General features: G+C 41.5%; 1 protein-coding gene and 1 long non-coding RNA gene across 2 annotated transcripts in view; both read left to right on the top strand.

Moving 5' to 3' along the window:
• LOC134665109 (uncharacterized) overlaps positions 1-12,421 on the top strand; it is a 347,418-nt gene that overhangs the window by 138,720 nt on the left and 196,277 nt on the right. The gene's annotated exons all lie outside the window — the stretch shown is intronic.
• Positions 1-12,421, top strand: part of LOC134665103 (transmembrane protein 132E) — a 117,455-nt gene that overhangs the window by 92,831 nt on the left and 12,203 nt on the right. Inside the window, 7 exon segments of the mRNA XM_063521927.1 lie at positions 637-811; positions 1,608-1,756; positions 4,024-4,225; positions 4,378-4,550; positions 4,981-5,149; positions 5,848-6,120; positions 6,725-6,847. Of these exon segments, the coding sequence (XP_063377997.1) occupies positions 637-811; positions 1,608-1,756; positions 4,024-4,225; positions 4,378-4,550; positions 4,981-5,149; positions 5,848-6,120; positions 6,725-6,847 (1,264 nt within the window).

Raw genomic sequence — 12,421 nt, 5'->3', positions numbered from 1 at the left:
TTGGGGCCGTTTACCTTAGCTCATTAAATCAATACTTGTTCTCGGGATTTAATATCATAGGCTCATAATTAAGTACGGTAAGAAAACTTTTGTTTTGTTTCTCTTCTACCACTACGAGGTTTCATATAATGTCTTCAAATAAAATAAAAGGATAGTGTTTTTTTAATTGACTGGACGCTGCTGATCAGGTTGTAGCCTTATTTTGTACGTGTCATGGTTTTTAAGAGTTCATTTATTACTTTGTAACCATTATTTAACCACGTTCAGGTTGTTAAGATTGATGATCAAATTGATCAATTTATACCTACATTGTATCTCGTGTAATAAAATTAAAGATGTTTTATCGCGCTCTTAATTCGCATGGATCATTAATTCATTAGGATAAACGTGGTTAAATCGAGAAAGCAGAAAACTTAATTTAAATGAGACGACATTATATCCTACTTCTTTTATTCAAGATAAAATAGCAATAACTAGGTAGTTACATATTAAGCCTGTCGTCTAAGTCACTAAGATTTTTTTTCCTCCGTACACGATATAGCGCTTTGAACTTACAATAGTAAAGTTGAAAATCATCATTAATAAAGTGTTTTCGGGCTGTTTTTAATATATACATATATATCAATTTGTTCCCAGGTTTCATCATCATGTAGCTCAGTGTACGTAGACGGCTCGGAGATTAGGGGCTCGTCGAACGCCTCCGTGATAGTCAAATACGGCACGTACACGGGCCTGGCCCGCTTCACCGTTTGGATGCCGGAATACCCCCTGGAGGTGGAGGTTGATAACCGGAGACTGTCGCAGATAAAAGGTAACATACGTACTTGGTACTTTCTTAGTTTATTTACTTATAAATAAATTGCAAAGTTACCGCGTAGAAGCAGCTAAGCCACCGTCGACGATTAGCAAAAAGCCACTAAATACTAAGTCACTAAAGATAGAAACTAGAGACCGTTTGGAACCGCGGGAATCGGCAAAGAACCGCCGCTATAAATCGCGAAACACCGAAAAATAATATATTTTGATTCATTGAAAAATGTCATCTCGACTTTGGTGTTTAGTGTGACCTAACGTATTCAAATATTAAAAACCACTCTGTAACTACATTAGTAGGTAAGAAGTAGGGAGGTACACAACTAAAATAAAATTGTATGTCGACTGAAAACGTTTTAAAACGGGAAACTTTTTTCAAGTACTTATGTCCTGCCTATTTTTAATTTAACTCTATTGATGAGAGATGTCAGAGATGTGTACATAATGAAATAACTATTTGCATTACATAAACTCTAAAATAAATGTTCCTCGCAGTTTGACTAAAACAGTTGCAACAAACTCGGAGTAATTAACAATGGAGCCGCCATTAACAGGCGTTCCCCTCTGTCAAAAATAGGCGGCCAATGGTCAACCACATGTCAACCATATGTATGGACTGACGTTTATCTGACATGACGTACCTATACATTTGATGTGCCCCTCCCCCGCAAAAAACGGCAGACTATTTTGTACCGAAAATTTTAGACATGGCGTCTCCGTTGGTTATATCCTCTAAGGCAACAAATGTACCCACGTTGTGCAAAAGACAATCATTTAATTTGTTTTTTAATCAGGATGGAAAGTGTCCGAGGACCTCAGTTCAAAGGAGAGACTGAAGCGATCTCTGTCCGCGCGGGGCTGGGGCGGGTCGCGCCCCGACGGCACTAATTCCTTGTCGGAGCAGCGCTCCTGCCGACTGCGGTACCAGCAGACTAATATCGAAGTAAGTTTTTTTAATTTTTTTTTAAGATATAATAGGCAAAGGCAGGAGAGGGGAGGGAGTCGTTCATGAATACCCGCAACACTGGAGGAGTTGTAAGTGAGCCCTGACAACTAGGCTACAAAATTTACCAGCTTAAATGTAACTCTGTCATACTCCCAAAAATTCGAAAATTGAGGCCTAATATGTATGTACAGTCAGCCAAGAAAGTACGGGTAGACCACTTTTTTGGCTGACCGTACCTACTATGTACATGTAGGACGCAGGTCGCCAGATTAAGATGGAAGTAGGTAGGTATGCTTTTTTCTTGAAGGTTGTATCGGTCCGGTAATATGGCAGGCGATGCGACAGTTTATTCCACAGTTCAGTTTAGCTATGCGAGGCAGGAAGTCTCTGAAGAAACGTAACCGTAAACATAAGTAACAAATAATCATTCATCATCAGTCTTATTCACGACAAACAGTGGTCGGAGATTCTCTATTTAGCGCAAAATCCATCCGTCTTTGCCAGGCTAATAAACCCTACTTTTTTGTTTAGATACTTGGCCAATCGAGCCCTTTAAGCCATCATCTCATTCATCACGTCAATTGTATTGTCAACGCCAGAAATAGACGATTACTGTAGTCTTTTGTCGCGCTATCGTAATAAACTATGATAGTTAAGCTGCGTCGAAGTATTTAATGTGACAAAGTAGTTTAATTGTCATCTCCTTTTGATGCTGTCTTCACGTTTTTAATGAGCATGAAGCCATTAATTTACGCTCTAGTTAACAGTCTTTTAGATGTTTTTATTTCTAAGGAACAGTAGTAACATTGCTATTATTTTATTTTTCAAAATTATAATAATTTTACCCTGGGATTAGGGAAGAGTGATCTCGGCGGACCTTATTCTGATCATTACAGTAGCTAATTAACTTATATGTAGGTAGGTATAATAAATTGAAGTCAATGAAGCGACAAAGGTTAAGTAGGTATTTGTTAATATTGTAGTGCACGCGCCTTCAAAAGTATTTTCAATCCAATTCAAATTGGAGATTCGCCGAATTCATGTCCAGATTCGGATACATACTAGTTGGATCCGTATAATATAATGCAAGAACCCTACCTTGCACTAATCAACTCATTTAGATGTGACTGTAATGTAAGCATAAAACAACTGACGAAGCTTTGTGCATTTTAAGATTGGTTTGACTCTACATGACCTCTAACCACCCCTCTTACCTATGTGTGTGCTTATTTCTGAAATTTGGTGTACTTTCGTTTCGGCCAAATACATTTCGCCAAATTTCACTTCCCAACAAACTTATCGCAATAGTTTCATTTCCCAAAGGAACCTTTAGCAAAGTTACACTTCGCATATAATTTATTTGGTCAAATTATCATTTGGCATGATTTTACTTTGTCAAATGTTATTAGGACAAAAACTTATTTAGCAAACGTTTTTTATTGTCTAATATTATATTCCAAAAAGATGTTTGGTCAAAATTGTCACTTCGCAAATTTGACAAATAGGCATCTATAGGCTATTTAAAGTACTTTTTGTTATGTTATAATAGGTACGTTAAATTCTACGTAATTTGGGTGGGTTGGGTTAGGTTTGAACTGCGATCCTCACAAAACGGAACCGTTATCAGAAAAGTGGGTTAGGTTAGGTTAGAACTGTCACCCTCACAGAATCGAAATGCTATTAGAAAAGTGGGTTAGGTTAGGTTATAACTGCGGTCCTTACAGAAACGAAATTCTATGTACTAAAAAAAGGTCATCAAAGTGGATTAATTAATTTAATAGAATAACGAGATGTAAAAATATTGCATGACACAAGATGTAACAAATTTGGTTGTCATTTTACATTAAAATGGAGTTTTAATTTTAGTGATCATTTACTACATATTTTTGGCAGTAAGAATGTTTTTTTTTGACGTTACATTTTACTATGTATATGTAATGATCAGTTAAATACTAGACAAATAAAATTCTGCAGCCTCCACTTTATTGGTATGTAAATTGTATGCCATGCAATATTTTGGGACATGTAAGTTATGCTTAATGATACATTTGACTAAATAATATTTGGTAAAATGAAACTTGTCCAAGTAATTATTTGCTAAACAATAACTTGCCAAAAAAGACTATTGCTAACTGAAAATTTGCGATAAGTTGTTTTGCCAAACATTTTTTTGGGAAATGATAATTTGGGAAATATAGTTTGGGATGTGATACTTTGGGAAACGATTTTGGCCCATTCGTTAGTAAACCCTGAAATTTTCCTAGGTATTCGCCCGGTTTCTCGCCAAAGACCACGACTCTGGACGCGTGTCGTACTTCGTGTCGCGCCGCACCCGACTAAAGGTCACAGAGCTGGTGCAGTCCTTAATGCGGGTGTCGGACCCGCGCATCGCTTCCTTGAGGGGCCGCGTTCTGCAGGGGAGGAGTACTGGCCTCACCGAAGTTCAAGTGCTGTCACCGATCACAGGTAACTTTCTACAGCAGAGCTTCTATAAGATTTTGAACCACGAATTTGGTCATGTGTTGTAGTAACCCGTAGTTCCCGTAAAGAACACCCGTTTTTACTACATTTCTAACACTTTCTTACAACATTTCTAACACTTCAGTCTTCCTAAACAGGTCGAGTAATCGGTCTACGAGAGGTCCGAGTAGTGAACGACAAGGTCGCTATCTCTCGGCTGCTAGTGCGCGTTATCTCCGGACTGCAGCTCAACATCTCGCCCGACCCGGCCATTGAGAACGGATATGTGTCGGAAACTACTGTCACTAGGCGGCTTACTGCGCAATATCAGGTTGGTATCTTCGTCCACACTTTAACCTTTTGAACGCCACAGACGGCAATTGACGTCAACGCTAAAACAGTGCCAACGATGCCAAAGACGGCATTTGACGTCGATCGTTTTTGATAAAAATCTACTGAAACCTCACTTTTAGGTTGGCATTCACAAAACTAAAGTTTACCGCCGTGGCGTCAGTGGCACATGTGGCAAATGGATGCGCCGTTTGGCGTTCAAAAGGTTAATGACGATTCGTAACCCATATTATAAAGACTACCGATGGCCAGTAAAGAAACTTGCTGTTTGGACCATAATAGGGTTGGCCGGTCCAACCCGCCATGGCTGAAAGTGAGAGTCTGTTCTGTAGAAAACTTGTACTTATAACAAGGTGTATTTACATTTTAAATTGATTGATGATATTCCAAAAAAAATATATAATTTACAGGAGGGTCTCCTGGATATCGACATAGAGTTCGCGGACGACACTCGCACAGCGTTACGTGACGTGGCTGTGTCCGATTACTTCCTTCTGGTAGAGAGTCTCGATCCTGAAGTCGTTGCGTTTGCGCCGATGCTCGCTTCGAAGCACCCGAGAGTTATTGCTGTTGGAGAAGGTAAGGAGACGTTCTCGGACAACAGCAAAAGTTGCTAAGCGGGTGGTGTTCAAAATGATCTTGACGCGACCTTATTGTCAAGAGAAAATGAGCGTGAGGGAATTTTAAGCACCTGGCCCGCTTAGCAACTTCTGCTGCTGACTGTACATGTTTATGATGTTGATGTTATATATTTTAGATGAAGATATTTATGAATGCCATTAGTCAGATGTGAATTGAAGACGCTATTTTGACAGCATATTATGTATTACGTCATTTCGTTCACAAAAAAAGGTTCGGGATGACGCACTAGCGGTGCATTCTCCAACTATGGAAGTTTATTTACAAGTGATCTTAATGCTCTAGTTTCCTAGGATAGCGGTGCCGTCATATGGCGGCCGTCTCCATACTAAATAATACGGCTAAATACGGATGTCGTAATATTTGTATGGAGACGGCCGCTATATGACGGCACCGCTATCCTAGGAAACTAGAGCATAAGATCGGTTTTCTTAGGATAGCGGTGCTCTCATATAGCGGTCGTCTCAATACTAAATAATACGGCTAAATATGGATGTCGTAGTATTTGTATGGAGACGGCCGCTATATGACGGCACCGCTATCCTAGGAAACCAGAGCATTAGCGCTATGGACAGGACATCTTGACCTAAGCATATAAACAGATCCATATTTATTAAGCATACACTGTCGGCTTTCAGGAAGCGGCGAACTTCTCCGCGTAACCCTCCTTACACCCGAACAGTGCCGCTCCGGGCCTCTTCGCCGCGTCGCCTTACCCGGCAAAGGAGACACCAAGACCCCAGCGAACATTAAAAACATACCTGGAGCCCTCGCCAGTGCTGCTGCGAGTGTGGACGTGGATTTTAGTGGGGGTGACACGCCGCAGAGACCTGACACGCCTCAGAATGATGATATCATGGCGAGAGGAGGCGTTAGGACTGGCTTGTCGGACCTTAGTGATGTTTTACGAGGTATTTATGGTTATTTTCTACCTCATTTGTATTCTATTCTGTCGTTGTGCTACTAAACACAGTAAAACTCTAGTCTAACGCCGATGTCGCGCAGGAGAAATACAAAGTCGGCTCTTTTGATTTCTTAAAAATTAACATTCAAAAATTGGCTTTATAATTTTCTAACAATTTATATATATAACAATTTATTTATATATAATAAAATCTACTCTGAAAAAATCTCGTATCTCGTACTGCTACTTAAAGTTAAAACACAGTAAGTAACTCTATATGCATCCCATACATAGTTACCACATTTCTCTTTTGATTTTCAGAACAAGATACTAGTTTATTCAAAGTATCTAGTCACGAAATGTTGCTGTTGAATTTTACTATCATTTATTCATTTATTTTGGCCGAAGGGTGTCAAGTTTCGGCGGTTCCGCGGCCGGCTCCCTGACACTGCGGGATTGCGTAATGCATCGGAACCATAATGTGTTTTGTAGTGTTTAGTTTTAAAATACCTATATTTTTATAATATGTATGCTAGTTTTAAGGTATTAATGTATGGGCCACTATTTGCCTGAAATAAAGATTTTCATTCATTCATAAGCAATATTTCCAGGGTTCAAGGATGAGAACAACCACGAGCCCACGGTGCAGGCGCAGCAGTACGCGTCCATCTACCGGACCAACGCCGCGGCGCACCCCCGACACCCCAGCAACCACATGTCGTCCATCGAAATAGGTAAACCCACTCGTAGGCAAATCGAGAATCCAGATATGTACAGTGGCGTTCAAAAGTGCATGGATAGATGTTGACCGTAATGCCTTAATATTACGGTTGAAACATCTCCATGCACTTTTGAACGCCAGCGTACCATCACGCTTCGCGATTGTTGCGCCATTTAGGGTTCTAGCTAAATATTTTATTTTATTTATTTTTATTAATTTATTTTATATATTTATTTTTTTATTTTTTATTTATTTATTTTTTTTATTTTATATTTGTTTTATTTATTTATTTTATTTTTATTTTTTTTATTGCCGGCGTCTATATTTCCGTGGTCTTATAACCCGGCAACCTTCAAATCAAGAGTGAACAGGCACCTTCTGGGCGAGCTCGCTCCATCGTAGGCCACGTCTACGCCTCGGCTAGTCTGTGGCCATGAGTAAGCCCATTCATAATAAAAAAAAAAAATTGGTTGTTCAATACCTACGCTATAGAATTTCCAATTTACCAAGAACCCTAAATGGCATAACAATCCCGTGTGGTGACTGTATCTAAAGGCATTGAGATTAAATATATCGTCGGGTGACAAGCAAAAGTCACTAACTAACACCATTGAAATTATTGGACAATAAACCGTGTTACAAGTGTAATAAAGTGCATTGTTACTTTAATTCTTTGATAGTACTTAGTGACTTTTGCTTGTCACCCGACGATATCAAGAATAGATTATAATTCAAAAACTTCGGTCAAGCTATATAAGTTTTTTTTTTTAATATTATTATGTACTAGCCTTACGGACTAGCCGAGGCGTAGACGTGGCCTACGATGGAGCGAGCTCGCCCAGAAGGTGCCTGTTCACTCTTGATTTGAAGGTTGCCGGGTTATAAGACCACGGAAATATAGACGCCGGCAAGGAATTCCATTCCTTGGCAGTGCGCATAAGGAAAGTAGAAGCAAAGCGCTTCGTGCGAATTGGTGGAATATCTACCAAGTAAGGATGGAAACCGGCCGTGCGTCTAAAAGTCCGATGGTAGAATGGGGACGGTGGAATAAGCTCGTGTAGCTCTTGGGCACACTCCCCGAAGTGCAACCTGTAGATGCATCCATTAAAATCTCCGTGTAACATTTCTGTTGTAGGTATCTGTAAGTTTAGGGTTCTACCCTCTTATGTTTTAATAAATCAGTTGTTGTCAAGGACTCGTGGTGTTTCATTGAATAGTACATGGTGGCAGCGGTGTAGTGCTTTATCTCGGATATATATAGTCATAAAGTGTGTCTTAAGTCACCAAAGACGCCCGATTATAGTTACGAACGTTTTTCTTTGTGCGGTGTGTGCGTAATTGTGATATTTGTTCACTACAATGGAGCACGCGAGACCACCACCGGAACTCGACATGGCGGGAGGGCCGGTCGCCCGTGCAGATGCATGGAAGCGGTGGAAGCAACAATTCACACTGTTTGTAAAAGCATCCGGAGTGAGTTCCGAGTCTGCCGGGGTGGAGGCGAGCCTGCTCGTCAACCTCATCGGACCCGAGGGCTTCGATATTTTTCAAACGTTTACTTTCGATAACGAAAGCGACAAGGAGGACGTAAAGGCTATTATAAAAAAATACGACGCATACTTTGGAACGAAGGTCAACGTAACGTTGTTGAGATATAGATTTTTTACTCGTAATCAAGAGGATGGCGAGTCCATTCAGTCGTATGTTACGGCCTTGCGTCTCCTGAGCAAAAATTGTGAGTTCAGTACTTTGCAGGAGGACCTCATAAAAGATCGTATTGTATGCGGCATACGAAACTCCGTAGTGAGAGATAGGCTTTTGAGGTGCGACGATCTCGATTTGGATAAGGCTGTCAAGTTGTGCCAAGCTGAGGAGGTGTCACAAGAGAGCGGCAAGCAGATAAGTAAAAGTGTCGAGAGTTCCAGTTCAGTGCAGGTGCATGGTGTAGAAAGGCGCGCGCGACGCGGGGGCGCCGCGCGGCCGCCTCGCCGGGCATCGGCGCCCAGCGCGCGGCGCGGGCGCGGCGCCGGCGGCGCGCGGGGCCCGCCTCGTGAGTGCGCGGGTTGCGGCGGAACGCGTTGTGCTGACAACCGGGAATGCCCAGCTTCATTCGCGACTTGTTTCGCGTGCGGAAATCGTGGACACTTCTCCAGAATGTGTAAGTCTCGTTTTGTACAAACTGATAACGGCGTTAAAAAAGTGTATGAGATCGATCAGAATGACTCGTATAGTAGTGGTTCCGGCGAGTTAGAACCGTTTTACGTGGATATGGTGAAATGTAATAAAAATAAAAGTCAGTGGTATGAAACCTTGTTATGTGAGAATGGCCCCGAGCGCTTTAAGCTTGATTCGGGTGCAGATATGAATGTTATTTCGTTAGAAAGATTTTTATCGCTAGGGTTTAATAAACAAATGTTACAACCGGTCAAAGTTAATTTAGAATCATATACCCGTAATGAGATCCCTATTATAGGTGAGTGCGATATAACTTTTTGGTATAAAAATAAACCTTATTCTCTGCACTTCGCAATCGCTAACATGAAATGTCAAAGTGTGCTGGGACGGGAGTCTTGTGAAGAGATGTGCATGATAAAACGTATTTATGCCATAAACTTAGCGTCATATTCTGATCTCTTTAAAGGTTTAGGTTGTCTACCGGGTAAATATCACATTGTTGTTGACAAATCGGTTCCCCCGGTCGTATGCGCTAATAGGAAGATACCTCTAGGGTTAAGAGACAGGTTATCGGACGAATTAAAAAAAATGGAGGAATTAGGAGTAATTAAGAAAGTATCACATCCTACAAAATGGGTTCATCCGTTAGTACTTGTTGCAAAAAAGAATAACGGTATTCGCGTATGCCTCGACCCGCGCGCGTTAAATGTGGCGGTACGTCGCGCGCACTACCAGCTGCCCTCGCTGACCGAGCTGGCCACGCGCTTGCGCGGAGCCACCTACTTCTCGGTGCTGGACGCTAATTCGGGTTTCTGGGTTGTGCAGCTGGACGAGGAAAGCGCTGACCTTTGCACATTTGCGACTCCATTTGGGAGGTATCAGTTCCTTCGGTTGCCTTTCGGCATTAGTTGTGCTTCGGAGGTTTTCCATGCCAAAATGCGGCAACTTCTTGAGGATCTTGAAGGCGTAGACAATTTCATAGACGACATTATTGTATGGGGTAAAACTCGACAGGAACATGATGAAAGATTGCATGCATTGTTAAACCGAGCGAGAGAGATAAATCTCAAATTTAACAAAGATAAGTGTAAAATAGCTGTTCAGCAAGTCACTTATTTGGGGCACATTTTTGACGCTGACGGTATGAGGCCAGATAGTGAGAAAATTAGGGCAATAAGTCAAATGCCGCCGCCATGCGATAGGAAGAGTTTAGAGCGATTTCTTGGAGCCGTGAATTATTTGTCCAAGTTCATACCTAATTATTCTCAACGAGCGACACCTTTAACTAACTTACTTAAAAAAGAGAATAACTGGCAGTGGGGGCCCGCGGAAAAGGGTGCGTTTGATGAGTTAAGAGAGTGTGTTTGTGGAGCCGGCGTACTGGCGCTGTACGACGTGACGGCACCGGTGACGCTCTCGGTGGACGCGTCACGTGACGCCCTGGGCGCCGTCATCCTGCAGGGCGGGCGGCCCGTGGAGTTCGCCTCGCGCACGCTCACGGACGCGCAGCGACGGTACGCGCAGGTCGAAAAGGAATTGCTCGCGATTGTTTTTGCTTGTGAACGATTCCATCAGTATATATTTGGCAGAGAGAAAGTAACCGTTGAATCAGACCACAAACCTTTAGAGAGCATTTTCAAAAAACCTCTCATGTCTGTCCCAGCACGCTTACAACGCATGATGCTGCGTCTACAGCATTACGATTTAGTTGTAACTTATAAGCCTGGAAAGTATATGTATATACCGGACACATTGTCTCGGGCGCCTTTGCCAGATCTGTATAGTGAGGGAGTACATAAAAATAATGTGTATCAGATACAACTAATAATTGATAACATACCTATTTCGAATGCGAAACTATCGTTAATTAAAAAAGAATCTCAACGGGACTCCGAATTTGTAAAGCTAGCTGAGTATATTAATATGGGTTGGCCCGACCATAAGTCGCAAGTGGCGCCTGAACTGAAGGTGTACTGGTCTTTTAGGGAAGAATTATTTATGGTCAACGGAGTGATTTTTAAAGATATGTCTGTGTTGATACCGCGAGTCTTGCGATCAACAATGTTAAATATAGTACACGAGGGTCATATGGGCATAGATCGATGCAAGCGGCGCGCGAGACAAGTGATGTACTGGCCTAACATGTCACGTGATATCGAGCTCATGGTGAGACGATGTGCCACCTGCCAGGAGTGCTCAAACGCCCCGCCTAAGGAGCCGCTATTACCCATTGCTATCCCTAAACTTCCGTGGGAAAAAGTTGGTGCAGATATTTTCGAAATAAGAAAAAAATATTTCCTAGTTTTGGTGGATTATTATTCCAACTATGTTGAAGTGTGCAGTTTACCAAATATTTCCTCCAACATTGTGATAACTAATATAAAGGAAATATTTGCACGTCACGGAATACCCGACACTTTGATTACAGATAATGGGACCCAATTTAGTAGTCGCGATTTTAAAGAATTTACCAAAAAATGGGATTTTAATCACGTAACATCATCGCCAAATTATGCCCAGGCTAATGGAAAGAGTGAACGCGCAGTTCAAACGGTAAAGTTAATGCTCAAAAAATCAATTTTAAGTGATAGCGATTTTTATTTAGCACTTCTAAACTACCGAAATACGCCCCGCGACGGTTTGAGCTCCCCTGCGCAGCTTTTGATGAGTCGCAGATTAAGATGTAAACTACCAGTTCACCCAGAATTATTAAAGCCGCAACCTGTTGACTCATCTGAACACAACACAATGTTACTTAATCAGCATAAGGCCAAAGTACGATACGACGTACATTGTAAGGAATTACCTCCACTTGACATAGGAGATGACGTAGTATGTGTAGAAGGAAAAGCTAGGAGTCGCGGCTTTACCCACCACAGTGGCGCGAGTCCTAGCTTTTCCTTCTACACGATCGTATATAGTTCAAAATAAGATGGGAGGTAAATTCCGACGCAATCGTCGTCATTTGATAAAATGTATGGTCAGTGACGAGCCGGTGTCCCCGAAGTCCGAGCCGCCGCAGCCATCAGCTGACTGCGGGGAGGAGTTCAAGGACGCCTGCGAAGATATCGGTCAATCGGAAACATGCGAAAACCCGTCTTATGATAACGCCCATAAGGCAGATAATCAACAAACACATGCTTCCGATGGACCGACAGTCATAATGACGCGTAGGAAGGCGAAATTATTCGCCGAAAATCAGTCTAAGAAGTAAAATATGTTAAACAGAATTCAATTAAAAATACTCGTTACGTATATAGCCTACGCATAGGTATTTGTTATTAAAATAGCCAACTATATAACTTAATTATCAAATTAATTTATACTAAGTCGGAATAACCGAAGTAATTAGATCTTATTTAGTTCACCGTAAGGTTTAAAATCACCTGTCTAATTTTAACATCATAGTAAA

This window comes from Cydia fagiglandana, chromosome 6 (assembly GCF_963556715.1).
Source record: "Cydia fagiglandana chromosome 6, ilCydFagi1.1, whole genome shotgun sequence".
In the NCBI taxonomy this organism is placed as follows: Eukaryota; Metazoa; Arthropoda; class Insecta; order Lepidoptera; family Tortricidae; genus Cydia; species Cydia fagiglandana.
Note: the sequence above shows the minus strand (reverse complement) of the source record. Positions and strands in the feature narration are given on the sequence as shown.